The sequence below is a fragment of the Urocampus carinirostris genome, chromosome 9 (genome assembly GCF_059441175.1).
Source record: "Urocampus carinirostris isolate Australia breed hairy pipefish chromosome 9, RoL_Ucar_1.0, whole genome shotgun sequence".
NCBI classification, from domain to species: Eukaryota; Metazoa; Chordata; class Actinopteri; order Syngnathiformes; family Syngnathidae; genus Urocampus; species Urocampus carinirostris.
The window spans coordinates 36,046,381-36,068,350 of NC_142357.1; the positions used below are offsets into that span (position 1 = coordinate 36,046,381).

The 21,970-nt window shown below is 39.2% G+C and overlaps 1 protein-coding gene and 1 long non-coding RNA gene across 3 annotated transcripts in view; one reads left to right on the forward strand and one right to left on the reverse strand.

Annotated features, from left to right (window-relative positions):
• Nucleotides 1-3,416: 3,416 nt before the first annotated feature.
• LOC148360160 (uncharacterized) overlaps nt 3,417-21,970 on the reverse strand; it is a 34,882-nt gene continuing 16,328 nt past the window's right edge. The window contains exon 3 of the long non-coding RNA XR_015851360.1: nt 3,417-3,543. This is a non-coding gene — a long non-coding RNA (uncharacterized LOC148360160). The remainder of the gene's footprint in view (nt 3,544-21,970) is intronic.
• The window catches only part of tnmd (tenomodulin), a 118,448-nt gene continuing 102,742 nt past the window's right edge, over nt 6,265-21,970 (forward strand). For both annotated transcript variants that reach the window (XM_088344189.1, XM_088344190.1), the window contains exon 1: nt 6,265-6,325. In XM_088344189.1, coding sequence (XP_088200315.1) covers nt 6,279-6,325 — 47 coding nt within the window. In that variant the 5' untranslated portion in view covers nt 6,265-6,278. The remainder of the gene's footprint in view (nt 6,326-21,970) is intronic.

Here is a 21,970-nt window from a genome sequence, read left to right on the forward strand (position 1 = left end):
TCATGTCCAGCCCTTTTTCTGATAACCGACTCTTTCGCTACAGTCGAAACAGTCGAAAGAAGAAAAAGACGATTTACAAGAGTATCTTAAATCATGTTTTTTACATTTACACCCGTGTTTGTGTCCTATCTACGAAAACATGCTTATGTGCAACAGATCTGGTCTCAAAAATAATTAGCCGAAAAACAGACCTAATAAAAGCTCTACAAGTTAAACCAGCGTTGATCTAATCAGTACATAATCACACTAGAAATTACACAGTAATTATATCTCCAATTATATAACCAGGTGGCAACCAGCGGACATAATAGAAGATATAATTAAATACTCGAGTATTTGTAGTTGAAGTTACTGAAAAGTACTTGGAAAAAATATATATTAGGGGATTTAGGGAGAGAAATCAAGTAATTGGATTCTTTCAGTTGCTGGTTGAGTAATTAATCATCAGTATGGTACTTTGAACGATATACTAACGCCTGCAAGCGTTAACCATGTGCCTAAATCGAGTTTTTTCTTTATAGTATCTCGATGTCCATGTTATTGTGGCCAGCTGCAGGCAACTATCAGGGGCAGGCAGAAACACCGAAAAACAATTTCACACCCGGCACAGCGACGGTAGCAGACATTAGTGTCGCGGTATCGGCGAGGTGTCACCGCCTCCGGGCCTAGCGCCTTCAGTCAGTCTGACAATTACTCGGTGACCAACTGAAGGACTTCAACTTTCTCTTTATAGTATTTTTAGCAGGAAATAATTTTCAGATTCCAGAGCCGATTGTCAATACTTCAGATTACCAAAAGAGGACGCCAGATCCCACTATATAAAACGATAATTAGGTGTAATTACCGTAAATTCCGGACTATAAGCCGCTACTTTTTTCTCAAACTTTCAACCCTGCGGCTTGTTCAGTGATGCGGCCAATTTATGTAATTTTTCTAACGGCCGCTAGCGGCAATCGAGTTTTGCTACCATTAACTGCCCTGTCAAAGCTATATTATTATTATTATTATTATTAAAGCTTTGAAAACTCTCGGTGTACCATCTTTCTTTGTAAATATGTGTAACCCGTGTATAATATGTATATTTTTGTAATGCATTTATTTGTATTTATTTTAGACACTTATTCTGATATCTTTTGCACGGATGAACGAAAAATGAGGGGCGGAACAAACGCGGGGTGCCGAGTGTGGACCGCTAAAGGTGAGGGACAGACAAGGAAAGAAGAGGGGGTAAAAAGTTGGTTAAAGAAAAAGGAGTTGCGTGAGTAAATGTGTTCATCTGATAGATTTTTCCCACCCTTACCTTTGGAAATATACAATTTTTTCCTTGGATTACTTTCAACGGGACCCAGAGTCTGCAGGTCTGCATTAAACCTTAAGGACCGGTATCATTTTCTGTTCGTTTTGCCGGCTGTGATTTTTGAACTGTGGACTTTAATGAAAGACATTTAGTTTCAATCGCGGGACTTGAAGTCGGGTTTGGGTTAATTTTGTGTTTGTGTTACATGGTTAAATGTGGGCGCATGCGGCTTATATACAGGCTTGTTTATGTACAAAATCGGTTTTCCTCTTAAAATGTGGTGGGTGCGGCTTATAAACAGGTGCGCTCTATAGTCCGGAATTTACGGTAGGTGTTCAACTCTACTTCTTGTACCTACCCAAAATATCCAGTTTATGTCCTCTTTCACTTTTTTGTGAGAGCAAAGGGGAAAGTTACTCTCTCTAAATTAGGAAGTACTTTCTAAATTTGTGACGTAACTCATGAGAAAATTGTTCATACCTATATCTCTTCATTTGACCAATTTCAAAACAATAACATTAAAACAGCTTACAACAATAAAGCATATGGTTTAACTTCCAAAAGGAAAAATACACTGCGAGACCTGTACTACGCTTCAGTCTTCTTTATTCTTCCTCATCTTCCCCTCAAACATCTGCCAATTTTGCACTCTGACGAAATTTAAGTTCCATAAAGCAACAAAAACATGATTGGTTCATTCTTTGCCACGATTGCTTCCATCTGGTCGGTAGTGCTGAGTGAGCGTGGCTGGGGAGAAGCTAGGGCGCTCCCAAGCTGACTTGGTGAAAAGAGACGTGTGCCCATCACTCTCTTTTTTTTCCTTTGCAGGGGATTCTGACTTTCTTAACCTTTTCGTAAATGCCTTTTCCCAGAGTAAGGGGTAAAATTTAGGGGAAGGGGGAGTACTGTGATTGAGCTTAACAACGACCAAGCTTGAGGTCATGAAGTTCCGCTTCAGGCCATGAGTAAAAAGCACCTTTTAAATTCATATTCCTACACTCTTATTTCTCAATTTAATAGAAAATCAGTCAAAACTGTTAAATGGCCAACGCTGAGGAATTTTGGATGCATTTTAGCATTGTTTTCCCCCGCAACAGTAGCACTGTCACGAGGTAACACGGTCCAGGGTTGGGTAGGGTTACTTTAACTGGATTACTTTCAATTACATTTGGATTACCCCGATACCAAATATGCTAATAAAATAAACTAAATATGAATAAAATGATGACTCACAACACGTGGTAAGCTTTCTCTCCTGGCTTTGATCTCCGGCAAAACTAACATAAAATGCGACAGAAAGAAAATGAAAATAAATCCAAACAGCTCGCCAACATCATTTTTGCCGTTCCATTTATACTTTTACTCCCCAAGCCTGCACAAAATGTAGTCATTTTATTCCTATTTAGTTTCTTTTGTCTTTTATTAGCATATTTGGTATTGGAGTAATCCAAAAGTAATTGAAAGTAATCCAGTTAAAGTAACCCTACCCAACCCTGGACTAACACTGAATTAAGGAAACTCTTAAATTGGTATTCAAAGCTGGCCTATACAAATCAATTTTGTGCGGCCTGATGAAGTATCGAGTCGCTAATGATTACGACTCCTGTTGGATATTAAAGCTGACACTTTGGGCGGCTTTGCAGAGAGCAATCTGTTGCTGATGGAAAGAATAAACTGCGTCGTGCAATTTCAAATTCAAACGACATTTTTTTGAGACAAATGGGACTCTTAAGTCACTGGAAATGAGTTTCAACTGTTGTGCACTCCGGAGCATGATTTGGGTTTTATTTGTTTGGCTTTTATTGGAAGACTTACCATTGAGGGCAGTGTAATGGCACTGCAATTTAGTAGTATTAAACAAATAAAAGTTAATGGGGTTTTTTTTGTCTGTGGAATTAATTGATTCATCAACATTTTTTAACTGATCAGCAGCTTTTTTTTTATAATGATCATTGTGATTCCCTTTGGATAAGAAATCCTCTAAATATTTTAAGTATCAGATTGTTGTCATTAAATGTTTAATTTTCCTAATGTCTTAAGAATAGTGTCAGGACCAGAACAGAAACAGGACCCAATTGCGTTACGTTTCTCACAAGTTTTATTAAATGAAAGAGGAAGGAGCTGCGCCCATGATCCAGTGTTCGCTAGGCGCGGGAGGCAAGTTGCTCTTGTACTGTGATCCGAACACAGAAGTGGATCTTCCGTAGCGATGGTGGTGTGTCCAGGATGGAAAAACAGGTCCATAGCTGGGACAGGAGAGCAAAAATGTGGTCGGGGTCAGAAACGGGTCGTAAGCCGGGACGGGAGAGAAGACGTGGTCAGGATCAAAACAGGTCGTCGTCGCTTCCCGAGTATACACTGAGGTTCGCAGACGGACTGACAACAAAGGATTGACAGGACTGAGTTCAAATAGTGACAGGGAGCCAATCAGAATGTGCAGCGAGTGGCGCCAAATGAGCGGCACAGCTGAGTCAGATCAGTAATCATGACAAATAGAAGAGGAATACATTTTGTGTTGAATTAAAACCAAATCATTCGCAGGTATTGGTATCAAAATGTATGGGTCAGGACTTTTGCAGGTCAATATAAAATAAGATAAATAAAGAAAAGAAATAAAGAAAACTGTATACTGTAAACATCTTTGAGACTGTTTAGCCAATCAGAATGCAGAACTCAATGCAAATCCGTGTAGTAGCTAGGCAGTGAATAATAACCTACATGATAGCAAAGGATTACTGTACATTGATTAAAATTAAAACATTTTAATGAATCTAAGTAATTAAATACAGTTAATGAAATTGTTTATTGCAGATGTGCTTTCTTGGGTGGGGGGGCAAAGAATTACCGTATTTATGAGAGTTTAACGCACAAATGCTTTCACCTAAAAAAAAAAAAAAAATCAAATATTGTTATAAAATAGGGCTGAGGTGACATGCTTGGATGTTTTAGTGTGCTATTTGGGTTTTACTGGATTTGCGCAAATCAGTCGAAAATATCCCTGACGGCAATTGGAAAACATTGAATGCAACCACAAGACCTACAGCCTATTTTTAGTTACAATATACAAATCACTTGAACACTTACGTGTGCACAAACGTCGCAGACCACAACACTGCCGCTGGGGCATACCATTGCTCAAAGGGCACGGTTTACACTCCCTCTAACACCCGGCCGATTCAGCTCAAAGTTTATCGATTTCAATGGTTAATTTGAGCTGGTAAAAAGTTCAATTATAACGATAGAATAGAATTGTCTTGATTGTCATTGATTACAACAAGATTGAACACAGTACTCCACGGTACACATGTAATAAAGATTTTGAAGAGAGAAAAAAAAAGAAAAGACTACCAGGATAAAAGGCTGAAAAATTGTTTACCACATAGTGCTTGGAGACTGGCCTGAATTATAATAATAGTGCAATGTTCGTTAATAAAATTGAGGAATAGTACATCGTAACAATAGTGCAATGAAAAAAATTGCAATAAGATTTATTTTTATCTATTTTATTTCAGTTTTTTGCGCTCATTTAGGATGGGAATGGCCCTGGGGAAGAAGCCGTCTCAGCCTGGTTGCCCTTGTTTTGATGGACCTGTGAAGCGCTTACTAGTGGGCTAGAAGTCAAAGTGGTGGTGGCCGGTGTGGGAAGTATCTTGTATTTTGTTAATGGTTCTGCTACGGTATCACAAGCCAGCAGTGTCAGCTCGACTGGGCAGAGAGCAGCCAAAAATATTTTGGGTAGTGTTGATCACCAGTGCCCACTCATTTGGCGCCAGCCACTGAGGGCTACCTGATTGGTTGCCTGTCCCTTTTTAAACTCTGTCCTGTCACTCTCCGGTTGTCAGTCCATCAGCGAACCTCTGTTGTTACAAGGTAAGCATTTTGACCCCGATTCCCACCTGTCCCATTTTTTCACCCATATTTCCACCTGTCCATTCCTGATCTCCGATTGTTTCTGGCTACGACCTGTTTTTGATCTCGACCAGGTCTGCTCTCCCGTCCCGGCTTATGACCCGTTTTTGATGCTGACCACGTTTTTGATCTCCTGTCCCGGCTATTGACCTGTTTTTCCGTCCTTGACACCGCCATCTCCCGTTGCGGAAGATCTTTTTCGTATTAAGATAGATAGATAAATAGATAGATACTTTATTCATCTCCGGAGGGAAATTCACATTTCCAGCAGCATCCCTGAGCTGAGAACAATACAATAATAAAGCAAAAAGAAGATCCGATTTTGTGAGCAGCTTGCTTCCTGCGTCCAGCTATCACCAGATAGAAAGAGTAAGGGCAGCGCCCGCTATCAATAAAACTCGTGGTTAACGTTACGCAATTGGGTCCTGATTTTGTCCTGGTCGTGTACATTTTTTCCTGTCCGCTGCCTCGCTCCCAGAATAAAACCGAATTTTAATCAAAAACTGAGTGTGCGCGTTCATCACAACTCTGCACATTTCCAAACCACCAAAGAAGCCACTTAATACACTCGCTCCATGGTCCAATTAAATATGTTCTTTGCTCCGGCTCGAGTTTCAACCTTCAGCGTGGCGCATTTTCATCAAGCGATCCAACATTCTTAATCCATCTCCGTCAGTTGTTGTTTACTCCATGACACCATATCGCCTCATTCAATACCTGCAGCGCCATCGTCACCCGTTCAAGGCAAAAACGGCCGACACATTCAGAAAAAACGTACAAATAACGGCCTTGGGTCGCAACGCCTGGTAATTTGGAGAATTTGACGAATTCAGTAGAATGCTTCATTATAATTCCTTATAATGAAAACGGAGGCACTTCATTTTTATTTATTTTTTTCTAACGGTATTCACAAACGCTAGTTGCCTAGGAACAGCTTCCCGAAGAGCTTGGTTTTCGACTCACCTATTTATTCCACCTCCCCAAATCCCGCAGGCCTTTATGCAATATATACTTTGCCCCGGAGGAATGTTTCAACTTGTGTATCCGGGAGATTATCAGTGCCGTTTAACGGATGATTATTCACAGACGCTGGAGAGACGCACTCCGTGAGGGATTAAGGTAAACTACGCGCCGTGATCCGATTAAAGCGCGTCGGGATAAGGTTTTGTTCGAAATGAACGATAACAGACTGGATGTAGTTAGCAGGTTTGTTCTCAGTATCATTGTATTCTGGATTAAAAATATAAAAAGTTATAATCTGGTTATGTATGTATGGTGCAGAGACTTGGAGCCCGAACGCAGATTTAAGAAAGAAGTTGAATGTTTTTGAGATGAAGTTTTTGAGGACTATGTTAGGAGTGACAAGATTGGATGGATTGAGAAATGAAATTGTGAGAGACAGAACTCGAGTAGTCGTGGAACTGAGCAAGCATGTTGATAAGAGTACTCGGTTGGTTTGGACACATGGAGAGGATGGATGAGGAGCGAATGTTGAAGAGGATCTACAGAGCAGAGGTAAATGGAAGGAGACCAAAAGGAAGGCCGCGATTGACGTGGATGGATGATGTTATGAGTGCACTGCAGGAAAGAGGTCTAAATATAATGGAAGCTAGAGCTCTTGTTGGTGATAGAAAGGAGTGGAGAGGTGTGAAAGGATAGTGGGATTGTGGACGCATTCTTAAGAATGGGCTGAGCACCCGTATGATGCGGCAGGGGTAAACCAGTGAAAGCTGTCGGGCCCTGCTGTTGAACAAAAGAGTGTGTTGTGTCACCCTGACCCGAGTGACATGGCCGCTTTCTGGTGTCCCGTTTCATCTGGAGGGACGAAAGCATAACCAACTTGGGTGCCGAGGTGCCTAACTTGTTTGGGTGTTTGGGCAATTGGGTTGGCCATGGTCCAAAAATTTGTGTGTGTGTTTTTTTTGCTATTTATTTCCCTTTTATTTTCTTTGTTATTGTATGTGTGTGTCTTGCTGTCGGTCACCCCTCTTGAGGGATATGACCAAGGTAGATAGATGGATAGATAATCTGGTTATCGTAATGTCCAATTAGCTTCTGTCACGCGCCCCTTCGGAAGAAGAAATCCTCTCGCCCCACAATCGTTTTTTTTTTAACTGATCACGTAATACTGGTGGGGACAAAACAATGATTACTCCATATTGATGGTATTAATCACCTCTGCCCATGCCATATCTACCATTTGACACCTTTTCACTGAAGAGAAACTCAAGCGTCTTATTTCGTGATTGGTTTGTAATGTCTTTAAAGGACAGCTTAATTTAGTTGGCTTCATGCCGTCTGCTGCTTACATTTTTAACATAGTAGCACACCACTCTTTGATCGTCTCCCTCCAAATTCGCAGTGAAGTGCTACGGAAGGAGACTTTTGATTGTCCCTTTACCCCGTCTCTTTGCATCCATGTTAAGTATTTTTTTCATTTGGGGGCCTGCTTCACTTTGTGCCTACACCTTATACTCAATTCTTAAACTCTATGCCTAATGCACTGAGTGGGGAATAAATGTAAACAAAACACACTGCTACTGAGAACGCCACTACTAGTGTGGTGGAGGTGCAATTGCACTTTATCATGGGAAAGTTAAATAAAAAGATTTTCAATGTCAAATGCCCCAGCGCCTCCCCACTATTTGAGAAATACTGTTATAACAGGTTTAGTTTCATCATACCACTCATTTCTCATCATACCACTCATCTCTTAACAACACGCTTGTAGTGTCCGTAACTTCCAAATCTTCTACTTGCTGATGCCATCTTCTGGCTCAAATCATCATTGCAGCCTCTGTCATAAGCTTTTGTTGCGCATGCAAGTACACTGACTTTTTTTACATCCGCTCTAATAAACGTATTATTCCATTGTTTTTAGGGTTGGTATTTCGAGTGTTTTTAAACAGTTCTTACTTTCACCATTTTATTTGCTGTGGCGCTGTGAGAGGTCACCCAGCATCCTCGAGATATTAAAGTGTAAAGATGAGGCGATCCATTTCTTTTAAAACAAAAGTGGAATAAGAAAGCTTGATGTGGTTGAGAAAATGGTTGTATGGCTTTTTTTCTCGTCCTCTCTTCGACCGAGGAGGACCTCTTGAAGCCCATCTTTTCAAAGTAATTGAAACTTTTTTTATACAAGTCTTAAACATACTTCTATAAATCGTCTGCCATTGTGTATATGAATGATATATTTAGCACAATGTAATTTTCATTGACTTTAGTTTGGCCCCCTTAGGCTCCCATAGGGATGCCACGCCCATAAAATGCCAAAGTGGCGATAAAGATACAAAATATCACAAGGACAACATTTTTGTTTACCTGGTGAAAGTTATTTGCGTACTAAAGAAGTTGAAATCGTTCTCTCCGAATGCTTCAATTCCCGTTTGCTGTGATTAAAAAAGCGGCAAAGCGGGAAAAATAATGTTCTGCCATTGCAGTCGAGATCATTTCCTCTTGGAATCCCCAATTGTATTAATTTTTAATCGTGTTATAAATTGGACGGGGGGGATACAATTACATAAGTAAATACATGGCTCTTTCCAACCACGAAATTGAGAAAAACGCAAGGCGAGATGCGATTGAGGGCGGGGCTTATTTCCCCATTTCTATTCATCGACTTCCTTGATGTGTGGAAGAGAAACTCCTCAGAGATCGGACGTTGCGATTCTTCCCGATCAGCCTTTTAGGATCACAGATGAAAAGTTTGCAATCGATGCTGAGGGTTTATTAGAAATGGAGAAGCAATTTTTCAATCAAGCATGTTAGTTTGTTTTTTCTGTCGCCGTTTTTATCGGTTCATTTGTCCTGCGGGGCTACGAATTGTGGTACGTTTAAATAATATTGGCAAAGTGGAAGGCTGTTTGCGTTGTCTTGGATACCCAAGATGATTTCCAGAAGTTCATATCTCGTTTTTATTTAAGATTTGTCTTCAAACAGCATGGTAGCTAATTGCTAACGTCTGTCGATTATGTGAACGATTGCAACATAACCTGGTGGTCCTTAACCGCAACTCTTCAACCCGCTCGATATTTTTGTTTACAGAAGCATTTTTTTTTCATTATTTTTTAAGAAATCCGAAATAAATATGGACTGCTGTTAAAAGTGGGCTGCGTTGTTTGGTCTTCATTAAAAGTTAAAAGTCGAATTAGGACAGCATTAGCTCAGGAGGTAGAGCGCTCGTCTTGGGATCAAGAGGTCGCAGGTTTGATTCCCGGCTCCTCCGTGATATATGTCTAAGTTGGCAAGACACTGAATACCTAAAGCCCCCAATAAGCAGATAGTTGCCTTGCATGGCTGACTCCCTATTGGTGTGTGAGTGTGTGTGTGACTGGGTAAGAGTGAAGCACATTGTAAAGCGCTTTGGGAGGTCTTCATTGACTTGAAAAGCGCTATATAAATACAGACCATATACATGCAGACCATTTAGAATATGTTCTAGTAATGCTCAACTGAGTTCAGAGAGCCTTTATATAATTAGATAGATAGATACTTTATTCATCCCCGAAGGGAAATTCACATTTCCAGCAGCATCCCTGAGCTGAGAACAATAAAATAATAAAGCAAAAAGAATACAATATACAAATACCCAGTGTGACGTGCAAATATAAAATTTTGATTTTTTATTACTTTTATCAGAGCTGCTTGGGACTCTCAACACATTAAGAAACCTGAAAGGGGGGGATGGGGAGTAGAGATCTAGATTTTATTCTCGTGATTTTCTGTTAGTGTAGCATGAAAATGTTGAAAGTAAGAAAAGAACTGTTGCAACAACAGTCCAAAAGCCAACCCAAACCCCCAAAAAGATGAAGATTTTATTTGAGCGTGTCTCAACAATGCAGCTTTCAAGGCTGCAATGATGATTCAAGCCAGAAGATAGCGTCAGCAAGTAAGCCGTTTTTAAATTCTTGACAGAGCTTTCCAAATCCAAAAAGGAAATTATTATGATTTCAACATTTATTTATTTTTTCTTATCTTCATTTGGTGTTTACTTGAAAAAAAATGAAAGACAGACTCTTGTTAAAATATTTTACACAAAAAAATTACATTTTAGGTGATTCAGTGACATTTGAATGTGGTCTGCCAACAGTTATATGCCCGTTGTATTTTCATTTATTTATTTATTAACTGAAGGTGGTCCTAAAATTAAGTATCAAGTATATTTGTATATTATATCTATAAATATGAATGTTAATCATTTTTGGCAGCGATCATTTTAAAAAAATATATATATGAACTAAATATTATATGTATTGCTAAATATCTTACTAGTTATAAGTACTATATCAATTTGCAAAATTACAGTCATGATTCGAAATGTAAAACGTTATGATTATATATATGCATATAAAATTCATAATTGTTTTGGATAAAATCACTGGTATTTCAACAAGATTTATCTGAAAAATGAAAATGACAAAAATTGAGATATGTCTAATACAATAACTTTATAATTTATACTTAAAATGTATATTTTCAATATAATATTGTATGAAGTATGTGGAGCTTACCATAGACATTTAAAAATATCCAAGCAATAATTTTATTATATCAACTGAAATGACAAAAGTGTAGCTAAGGTTTTTTAAAGCAGCAAAAATAAACATTGAAATTCAGTTCATACTTTATATTTATCATATTGCTTGAAAAATATGTGAAGCCTTCCATTATAGATATAAAAAACAGGATGATAGAATATAGTTAATTATTTAATACCATCATATTAATGATATATTACAAAATGTATACATCAACAAAAAATATACTATCAAACATTGCCATTGCACATATAATAACTTGTTTTCCTTATGATACTAGTACACCAATGAAGCTAAAAAGAAACATTTCGTTGGCAGGGCCAAAATCATAATTTTTGCGAAACATACAGGGGGTCGGAAACATACGGCTCGCGGGCCATATTTGGCTCATTTTATGGATACATCTGGTACTGAAAGAATAATTTTCCATTTTATTATATATTGCTTCATACAGAGCCAATTGCCGCACATGTGACTCAAGACAATAATGATGCATGAACATAGGGGGAAATTAAATCTGAAAGATATGAGGGAGCAAGTCCTTGCATGATTTTGTATACTATCAACGGAACCTTAAAACCCTATCTTAAGCTAACAGGGAGCCAATGCAGGTTAGCTAAAATCGGGGTCATGTGTTCAAACTTGTCTTTGTAAAAAGCCTCGTTGCAGCATTTTGTACCAGCTGAAGGCTCTTGATTTTGGACTTGGGAGACCGGAGAGGAGTGCATTACAGTAATCTAGGCGGGAGGTAACAAACGCATGGATTATAATCTCCGCATCCGACTCAGACAGCATAGGGCGAATTTTAGTTTGTTGTCGGAACATTCATTGCAGCCTGGTCCTCCTGGAAGGGGGATGACCTCATGTGCTGTCCCTTCTCAAAGTTGTTTCATTTTCCTCATGTTGAGGTTCTTTAGTGTTTCCTCGCCTTCCTGTAGGGTTTAGATCAGGGGATGTTGTAATAATAGTCTGTAGTTTGCAATAACCTGTGGTCTGTGCATCTCTTTGAGACTCCTTGTGATTATGGTGTCACAAATAAACTTGACTTGACAAAAATAACAAATTGACCTTCAACACTTATTAGCTTTTGTCTGGAGAGCGGGTTTGGCAGTTTTATTTAACATTGTCTTAAAATATATGGTATGTCTCTCAAAAAAATGAAATATGATCGCATTTATGGCTCGGAGTCAAAACGTTTCCAGATCTCTGCTCGATAAGGCTTCATGTACAGTTTCTTTTATATGTATATTTTTATGAAATATATTTAAAAAAATTAAATGGTAAGCCATAACCATAATTGAATTTCATCTAATTCTTCATTTTAAACAGATTTTTTTAACAGCAATGATTCTAAAAGGCTCATTATAAAGTGTTAAGAGAATGGGAAATGTGAAAAGAATATTTTGCCTTTAATAGAGGCGGAAAGGTCAACTGCTAATAGTAAACATTGTGATCTCTTTTCTTACATCAATTGCGTGAAAATTAATTGTGCAAAATGGATTATGCAATTATGTGGTATCCCATGAGACAATAAACTGCACTTTGACCAAATCTGTATAATTACAAATTGATATTCTTTTTGCATATCATCACCGTCCTCTCCATTGTTTTGTCTTTTTTGCAAGTATTATATAGTAAACATTGATTAAATAAAAAGAAAAATGACCCAAAATTAGAGATGACATTTTTTTTTTCAGAATTTTTTTTTTAATCATAAATACATTTAATTTGATTTCATATAATGTAATCCCTCCCTCTTTTATCGCTTTTAAAGAACACCAACAACCCCTGATATATGTAAAAATGTAAAAATGAATCCCCTCCCCATTTTTAACAAGTGCTCTACCAGCCTCCACTCATAGCAATAGTCAACCAGGGATAATGGATCGCAGACACACAGGTGCTGTTCATTATAAGTGGAAAGACAGTGAAAAATAGAGACGCCTAGTAGGACAAATTTGCTCCAGCCCCTACTCTCAGCAATAGTCAACTGGGGATAACGGATTGTGGACAAAACAGTGAATTTCATTTTAGGCAGACAATGGGCAACAATAGAATGCTTTAGAAGCTAAGCAAGGAAAATGTGCTCTGCCGGCCCTTGCTCTCAACAATAATCGTCTGGGGATAAAGGATCGCACCCAAAACCATGCATTTGATTTTAGATTGAACAGAAGGACAAACATCAAGGTGGCTTCTACAGGCCCTGCTCATAGGAAGATGGGATTTGGGATAATGGATCGGGGCCACGTGAGTATAGATCATTTGAGGAAGAATGAATGGAATAAAGAGCTGCTATGCATGACACAAATTTGTTCTCTTGGCCGCCCAAACAGTAGTTCATTTCATTCATTCATTCATTTTAGTGCTTTCTACCAGTCTTTGCTGGCAGCAATAAAAGATGAAGGATAACGGATCACAGTTGCGTGAGTGCAGTTTTTTGTAGGGTGAAATGACAGCAAAATAGCCAAAGTTGATTTTAGGAGGGCAAAAATGGCACACTGCAGCAGCCCGAACAGAAAAAAATTATGTTCTCTGCTGTCCCCAATAGTTGAATGGGGATAATGGGTCGTGGCCAAAACCAAGCTTTTCATTTTAGACTGGCCAGAGCAGCATGCATCCTGACAGAAGTTACTTCTACAGGTCCCAAATCACAGACATATGGAATTGGGGTTGATTGATTGTGGCCGGACAAGTGCAGTTTATTTTAAGCGCAAATACAGCAACAGAAGCTGGTACCCCCTGGCTGTAGTATGTGATCAGGGATAAGTGATCACTACTACACAAATGCAGTTCTTGGTGGACCGAACTATCTTGCAGCTACATGCAATGGGGGATAATGGATCACAGAATAGTTTTCAACCTGAAGCCGCATGGTACGAAGCACGAAGTAGCGAGGGATTACGGTACTTCAATAAATCCTACATATGAGAATATTATTCTGTCAGGAAAGACAGCAAGGGATTTTATCCATCACTTGATGTTTTGACAAGCCCCAAGTTTTAGCAGTGGAACCCCGTTGAGTGTTTTTTCGTTTTTGAAGCAAGATTGCATCACAGCAATGTCAGAACTTCACAATGAGAACCAAAAGCCAACTGGGAAAGAGTTAACCCACTGCACAAATCTCAAACCTTGACAGTAACAGAGCCTCAAATCTTTGTTTTTGGTCGTTGAGACAAATGGGAAAGATTTAGTATCGAGGACTGATCCTGCCATGAAGAGAAATAAATGTATAAATAACTTGATACCGACTAATATGTGTGATAGAAATAAATGAACATGTAACGTGACTATATGAGAAATGTACTCGGATGGGCTCCAGCACCCCCCGTGGCCCTAGTGAGGCTAATCGGTTTGAAAATAAATGGATGACAAAATGCAATTTCATCATTTATTAATGCACTTTGACATCTATTTATTTTCTTTGGCACTTGTTTCATTGCATTTTCATTGCGCATTGTCATTTTTTTTAATTTTGGTATTTATTTAGTCATTTATTTTGTCGTGTATTTTTTTTTTCATGTGTTTTAGTATTTTGTAAAGTTCTTTGTCATTTATGTCGTGAATTTTGTCATTTTTTTATTTCAGTATTCATTTTGTTGTATATTTCATCACCTCAAAATCCATTTCGTTGAGTATTTTGTCCTTTTCAGTTTTTATTTTGTCATGTATTTTGTCATTTATTTCAGTATTTATTTTGTCGAGTCCTTGGTCATGTACCTTGTTTATGGTGTATTTTTTATTTTTATTTCAAAATGTGTTCTGTTGTCTATTTCGTCATGCATATTGTAATTTATGTCATGATTACCGATTGGAATCACCTGTGCCAGCTCATTTGGAGCCGTCCGCTGCAGGCTTTCTGATTGGATGCCTATCACTATTTAAACCCAGTCCTGTCTATGCTAGGCAAGCATTTTTCAACCCTGACTCCCACCCGTCCCGTTTTTGCTCCCGTCTGTCTCTGGCTACAACCCGTTTTGATCCTGACCACGTCTATTCTTCCGTTCTGACTTACGAATCGTTTCCGACCCCGACCACGTCTTCTTGCTCTCCCAGTCCCGGCTACCGACCGGTTTTCCGCCCCTGACACCGCCATCGCTAGCTACGAAAGATTCACTTCAGTGTTCAGATCACAATCAGAGTACGAGAGCGACTTGCCTTCCGCGCCCAGTGAACACCGGATCGTGGGCGCAGCACTTCCTCTCTTTCAATAAAACTTGTGGTAAACGTCATGCAAGTGGGTCCTGTTTCCCCATCTAGTCCTGACAATTTATTTCAGTATTTATTTTGTCATATATTTAGTCATTTTTTTCATTATATGTTTTCTTGTGTATTTTGTCACATTTTCCAGTTTTTATTTGATCGTGTATTTTGTTTTTCATTTCAATGCAGTGTAATTTGTCGTGGACTGTTTCATGTATTTTTTCGTTGTTTTTCTGTATTAATTGATTTAAATTTTCATTTTGTTGTGTAATTTGTCATGTATTGTTAAATGATGGCGTAAATACCCAAATAAGTAATTGACCAAATATGAGACAAAATACAGAAACAAAAGAAAATAGATAAAAGCCAAAATGATTGACAAATTACTCTCAAAATACAGAAATTAATGACTAAGTTAATGACAGAATTCCTAAATAAATGAATAAATTGAACTCATGTCATACATCTATTAAGCGTTTTTTTTTTATGTGTTAATTTATTCATAAAGCATATATTATGGCACGGCGTCTGGGTGGTTAGCGCGCAGCCCCACGGTTCAGAGGTTCAAGTCCAGCTATCGCAGCCTTCCCGAGTTTGCATATTCTCCCCGTGCCTGCGTGGGTTTCCTCCGAGCACTGTCAGGTTAAGTGGCCAGTCCAAAATTGTCCCTAGGTGTGAATGAGCGAGGGAGTTGTCTGTCTCCGTGTGCCTTGCGACTGGCTGGCAACCTGTTCGGGGTGTCCCCTGCCCACTGCCCGAAGACAGCTGGGATGGGCTCCAGCACCCCCGCGACCCTACTGAGGATAAGTGGTCCAGGGGAGCGTGTTTCTACATTGTTCGTAGTTTTTAGGGGTCGATATTTGATTGTACCTGTATATAGAGTTGACTTTAAAAGTGAAGAGGATAGGGTTTCCTCCCACATTCCAAAAACATGCATTTCAGGTGAATTGGCCGGTCCAAATTGTCCCTAGGTGTGAATGAGCGAGTGAGTTGTCCGTCCCAGTGTGCCCTGCAATTGGCCGGCAACCAGTTCAGGGTGTCCCCTGCCCACTGCCCGATGATTGCTGGGATGGGCTCCAGCACCCCCGCAACCCTACTGAGGATAAGCGGTGTAGCTAATGAGATGATAAGAGTTTCGGACCCACAAAAAAAATACTGTGGTCCCCTGCCTACTGCCTGAAGACTGCTGGGATGGGCTCCATCACCCCTGCGACCCTACTGAGGATAAGCGGTGCAGATAACAGAAGGATGGATATTTATCTCAACATACTCACGTTCGTTCAAACATAGTCAGGGTCTCGTGGGGTAAGGGCCTTTCCCCTCCGCTTCCTTTTTAATGAAAGCTCGAAGATGTGGAGACAGGAAGCCCCTGATTTAATCACACACCATTACTTGTCATATTTGACCTGAGTGGACCCCGAGGAGATATGAAAAAATTGGCAGCCAAGTTAAGGTTGAGTCTGTTTTTGAAATTTTAAAGATCATTTTGTTCATGTAAATCATCTTGTCGTTTTAGTCTTTCTGAGTAGCATCAGTTTCCTTTCACGTTGTTTAATGATTGAGCTTATATGGGCCTCCACTTTTGTAAGGGACGGACGGAGAAGTTTTTCTCCAGATGGTCACAGTGAGACAGAAAAATACCTTTCTTTTTTAAAGGAAGAGGAATCTGCTCAAAACGGTGCTAGAAGCTGATGCAATTGTTTATGGTTGTTTTTACTTCCTGGTTTTGTGTAATTGATTTTGATTTGCTTATCTAGCAGTGAACCATCGTATCCAATGAGATTAGACATGGCGCTCCAAGGTAAACAATTCACACAAATAAAAGTCGTCCATTCAATTCAAAACACGTACTGTATTAAATACTTTAAAGGGAAAAATAAAAACTGAGGATTAATAGGCAAACATATTCACAACGTAGTGCTTGGCAACTGGCCTATGTTTTGAGAACAGTGCAATGAAAATATAGTGCATCGTAACAAAATTTCATCTTTTGGAACTTTTGTCTTTTTTGTGCACTATGCTAACTTTTTGGAATGCTTTATGGCCTTCATAACATAAATAATGCGCCTAATAGATCTTACTTGTGGACGTTCTGTGGTTGTTAAGAAGCTAGTATACAGTATCTGAATCAAACGCCTAAAGCAGGGGTCGGGAACCTTTTTGACTCAAAGAGCCATAAAAGCAAAAAATATTAATTTTATTTTGGGAAAGAGCCACACCATATATTATGAGACAAATTTACTAAATTGCTAAACCCGCGCCCCAGACAAAAGCTTAGTCTTCAGCACATTTATTTTTGATGACTTGATAAAAATTATGAAAAGAGAATAATGCCAGAGCCCCTGTCCCAAAATCAACAAACATACCACTTTAAACTTGTCTCTTTCTTGCAATTACTCAAGATCGGTTAAACTCCTTTTGACCCTTTTTTTCATACATATTGGTTTCAAAACCAGATGCAAGCAGTTATTGTGTAAAAACGTCACAACATTCTGCAAATAGGGAGCCTGATGAGCTCACTTTTGGCACAGACGGCGTAGGGCGAGAGATGGGAGGGAGTGCTTGCACTTTTTGAATAGCTCCACCCATCCCTCCCATTCACCCAATCAAATGACCAAGTTCTCTTCCGGTGTTTTGGCGTATTTACAGTTCTGTGGATTCATCATAAGGTATCTGAACACTGAACACAGATTATATAGTGAACTTTTATACAAAGGATTCTTTAGCGTTGTACAGCCAAAACGAGTTTTTTCCCCCCCTTTTTTTCTGTGACCCCTTGACTGTAAATTGTAGTGAAAAATGTGCCCTATATATACTGCGAAGTAATTCAACGTTATTTAGCTTTGGTTTGGCTTTGCGTGTGCCTGAACAGGATAGACAATTCAAGTTTTGAACAAGATGGAGAAATTTTGCATGCAATCAAATTTGTCTCTGAGCCACAGATACTCATAGAAAGAGCCATATATGGCTCGCGAGCCATAGGTTCCCGACCCCTGGCCTAAAGTGTGGTCATCATTCAATTGCAAGGGTGACGTTCAAAAAAGGACCAGTTAAATCAGAAGGAAAACGTTTCTTCCAAAACCATCTATTTAAAAAAGTTATTTCACAAATAAAAAGTACTTAATTTTACAGAAGTTTATCGCATCGATTTTTTTTTCTGACAATTTCCTTTAGAAGTCTTTTACTTAATTATTTGTTTAGTGGTCTATTTAATATAGTTTATGGTTTTCCAAAATACCTTCAAAAGTAAAAAATACTTAAAATGCAGATGTTGTTACGGTTGCCATGGCGCCCAATTGGCCTCGCCCATGTGGCGCCAGCTGCGGCTCACTGGCAGATTGGCTTTCCATCTATTTAAGACCGGTGCTCTCACTCTTCCTTTGTCAGTCCATCAACTAACCCTTTGCCCCACAAGACGTGGGTTTTGACTCGTTTCCTGTTGGTATTTCTTGTCCGGTATTGTTCCCGTTTATTTTGTCCTGTTTAATATCACTTTCCAGTTTCATTCCCTTCTAGTTTGTCCTGTTTAATTTTGATATCCTATTTTGTTATCAATCCTGTCTGTCCCGTCCTGTCCGGTATCGACCCTATCTGTCCAATATCTGCTCTGGCAATTGGTATCGATCTCGTCGGCTTCTGGCTTACGGTCATTTCACGCCAGACTGCTGCCTAACATGCATGACTCCCCATTTCCCGTAAAATAAAAGGTGTATGTGAGAAAGGTCACGCATTTGGGTCCTGATTCAGTTTCCAGTTCTTGACAGATGTAAAAGTTCCTTTTTTCTTATTTTTTTCTTTTGGGGGGAGGTTAAAAACAGTATGTTTTAGAAAAAAGGATATCCGACCGATTATTCGGAAAAACTGAAAACATTTTAGGAAAAAAACAATGTCGTTTTGGGAGGGGGGGGAACAGAAGGAAAAATGAGTCGGTTTTTTTTCCCTGAAAGAATGCAATACGCTACAAGAAATTTTTAGGGGGATTTGTTTCTTTAACCAATGACTCAAATTGTTTAGCCAATCAGAACACAATCCAAATCCATGAAGCAACAGGACCGAACATGTGAAGGGATTGCTAACTACCTTAATTTGACATTTTGTTTACAAAAACAACCCTAAAAAATGTATTCGAGGCACAATTTGTGCGGTTTACATTATATAAAAAAAAAATACCACTGGTTGTATTTAGCAATGCTGATATATTTAATCTTTTATGACATTAGTCCTTAATGGTACCACTCCAGTCATCGAAAAGAAGAGGTCCCACGAGACTAGACACTAGTGCTGACACAAGAAAAATCCTGAAAGAGAAGCAGCTTGATTTACCAAAGCAAAATGCGAACGTAATTGGGAAGATTTATATCAACGGGAAAGAGCTGACGAGGTTTTGCTGAGATCAGATCTTGACAAGTGCCGTGCCGGCTCCAATCAGGCCCGCTAAACGGTTTTCAGTTTCACCCCTTGGCTCGTCCTCGGACACCACTGACCCGGCCTTCCTCTATCCCCGAACGTAGAACGCGACGTATGTGAGACTGACTCGCGGAGAAACTCATTTAGTCTTTGAATTTCATTAAGATTTTATTACGGTTTTATAAACGTATCTAACGAAGCGGGTTTACATTTCAGCACAGGAAATTCTACACAAAATAACAAAGAAATACAATTTCTAAATATATAGCTTGAGTTAAAGCCATGCTTCTCAATAGTTTTCTTTAACAGCTCACTGGGAAAGAAGTCCTCTCACAGTTCCTACTTTTTTTTTTTCTTTTACATGATCACATAATATTGGTGGGGTTCAAAACAAAGATTACCGTATTTTCCGCACTATAAGGCGCGCCAGGTTATAGGGTGCACCCCCAAAAAAATAGTTTTTGGTCCTATATCTTCCATACATAAGGCGCACCGGATTATAAGGCACTACAATGGGAATGACGACAAAACAGTCAGATAGTTCAGTCAAACTTATTACCCCCCTTAACATTCCGAAAGCTTGCAAAGAAGCGAATACGTGTCGTAGACACGTGCGGATGCAGTGTTCGTACAATGTCACTCAAATGCATCGTTCCAAATATCATTCGGAAGGTTAAAGTCTTGGGATTCAAGAAATGCCAACCATGCCTTAGTTTCTATTCTTTTCCGCTCGCAACTTTACTGTGCATGTGACAATAAACACTTGGAATTGAGTTTAATTTAAAAATAGACTCATCACAGAAACATCGAGATCAGTCTGAAACAAGATACTGGGAACATATATAGCCGGAGTAGCTCACTGAAGTCGTTGCGTTCAATAATAATGTGCAACCATGGTCCTCATATCCGTGAGTGTAGTAAATCCAGGAGAGTAAAATATTTACAAATACAGAATAGTAAAACATGTTCTCTATTCAACCAAACTTGCTATTCACATTCATCTTTTTCGGCCAATTGCAGGCTTTGTTTCGCCCCTTTAGCCTATGCAAGCCTGTAAATGATAAAAAGGATCCGCCCCCTTTACCTCTGAATAACTTTAGCCAATAGTGATCGATTCAAATGATGATTGACACATTGGATGGGAAATGAAACGGCGGCATATGTATCCCATTATACACCGCGGACCACATCGCCTACGAGGAAAAATCTAGTCGGCGGCTGCTTGCCTTTGTTGCGAGACCTTGCGACTTAATATATTAATCCATTTATAAGGCGCACTGTATTATAAGGCGCATGGTCAGCTTTTGAAAAAAATAAATGCTTTTATGTGCGCCTTACAGTGCGGAAAATACGGTACTCGATAGTCATGGTAACGCGTCACCTCCATCCATGCCAAATATACGCTCTTTCCCTGAAGAAAAACTCAAGCGTCTTATAGTGATTGGGTGTTAATTTCTTGAAGTGACACCTCAATTTATATCCTGTCCGCTGCCAACATTTAAATAGCAAGAATACCGCTCTTTGCCGTCCAGCGCCAAGGTAGCGGTTAAGTGCTACAGGAGGAGACTTTTGTCTCGTTACAGCTATGTCCGGATATTTTTCAACATCCTGAAAGAAATATTAGTATCCACCGTTTTTTGTAAGTCGAATGGTCGTAAATCGGGGGAGTGTCTTTACACTATGTCGTAATCAATGACAATTAAGCCAATTATATTCTAAAGGAACAGGGAGTTGTCTCTTAAAGGCACATCATGTTTAAGAGCCAAATAAATGATGTTATTTGCAATTCCCGTTCTTGTCTAAAAACTTTTGTAGTAAAATATTGCTTAAAATTATAAAATAATTAACAGTTTTGCGTGTAATTTCTCCACTGGAAGACTTAAGAGTTATCATGACGAGAGGCGTGTCTACATTGCATTAAAAAAAGGAAAAGTGCAGGCCTTAACAGATACTATATTTTAAAAATCAGGGTATTTTTCGCTCAGTGTGAATGCATTTAATTCACGGCGTTATTACAGAATGAAGCAGTAGGTGCACAGGCTGCATATTGAGCCAGCAAACAGAGCCCTTTGCATGACCTTTACCATACATCCTCAATGTCACAGGGCCTGAAAGCTTATGTGCGGCTAAAGTTGTCGCATCAACATGGATTTTCTGGTCAAAAGAAGGAGCAACGCGCAATCACCACTTTTGTTCGAGTCTGAGTGGCATTTTCAAAAGCGTGTCATACAGAGCAGACAAATAAGCGGGTGTCAGCAGCTGACATTATAAAGATCAGAGCTGAATTGAGTTTTAGAGCGGTGTTATTTAAAAACCTTGAATCGCTTATTCAGAAATTCCCTACAGGCCTTTAAAAAGGGTTCAATACGTATTGCATTTAGGGGTGGTTTGAACAAAAAAAAAAAAATGCGCTAACCAAAAAAAAAATTATCTATTATATTTATACACAGCACCAAAGTGGTGGTGTCAGAACCAGAACAGGGGGAGGACCCAGATGCGTAACGTTTTCACACAAGCTTTTTTTTACGGGAATGGGGCAGTCATGCGTGTGACACCAATGCCAGTGATTCAGCGATCTTTGGCCAGAAGAAGTAAGACAGAAGTCTGGTGTGGAAAAAAA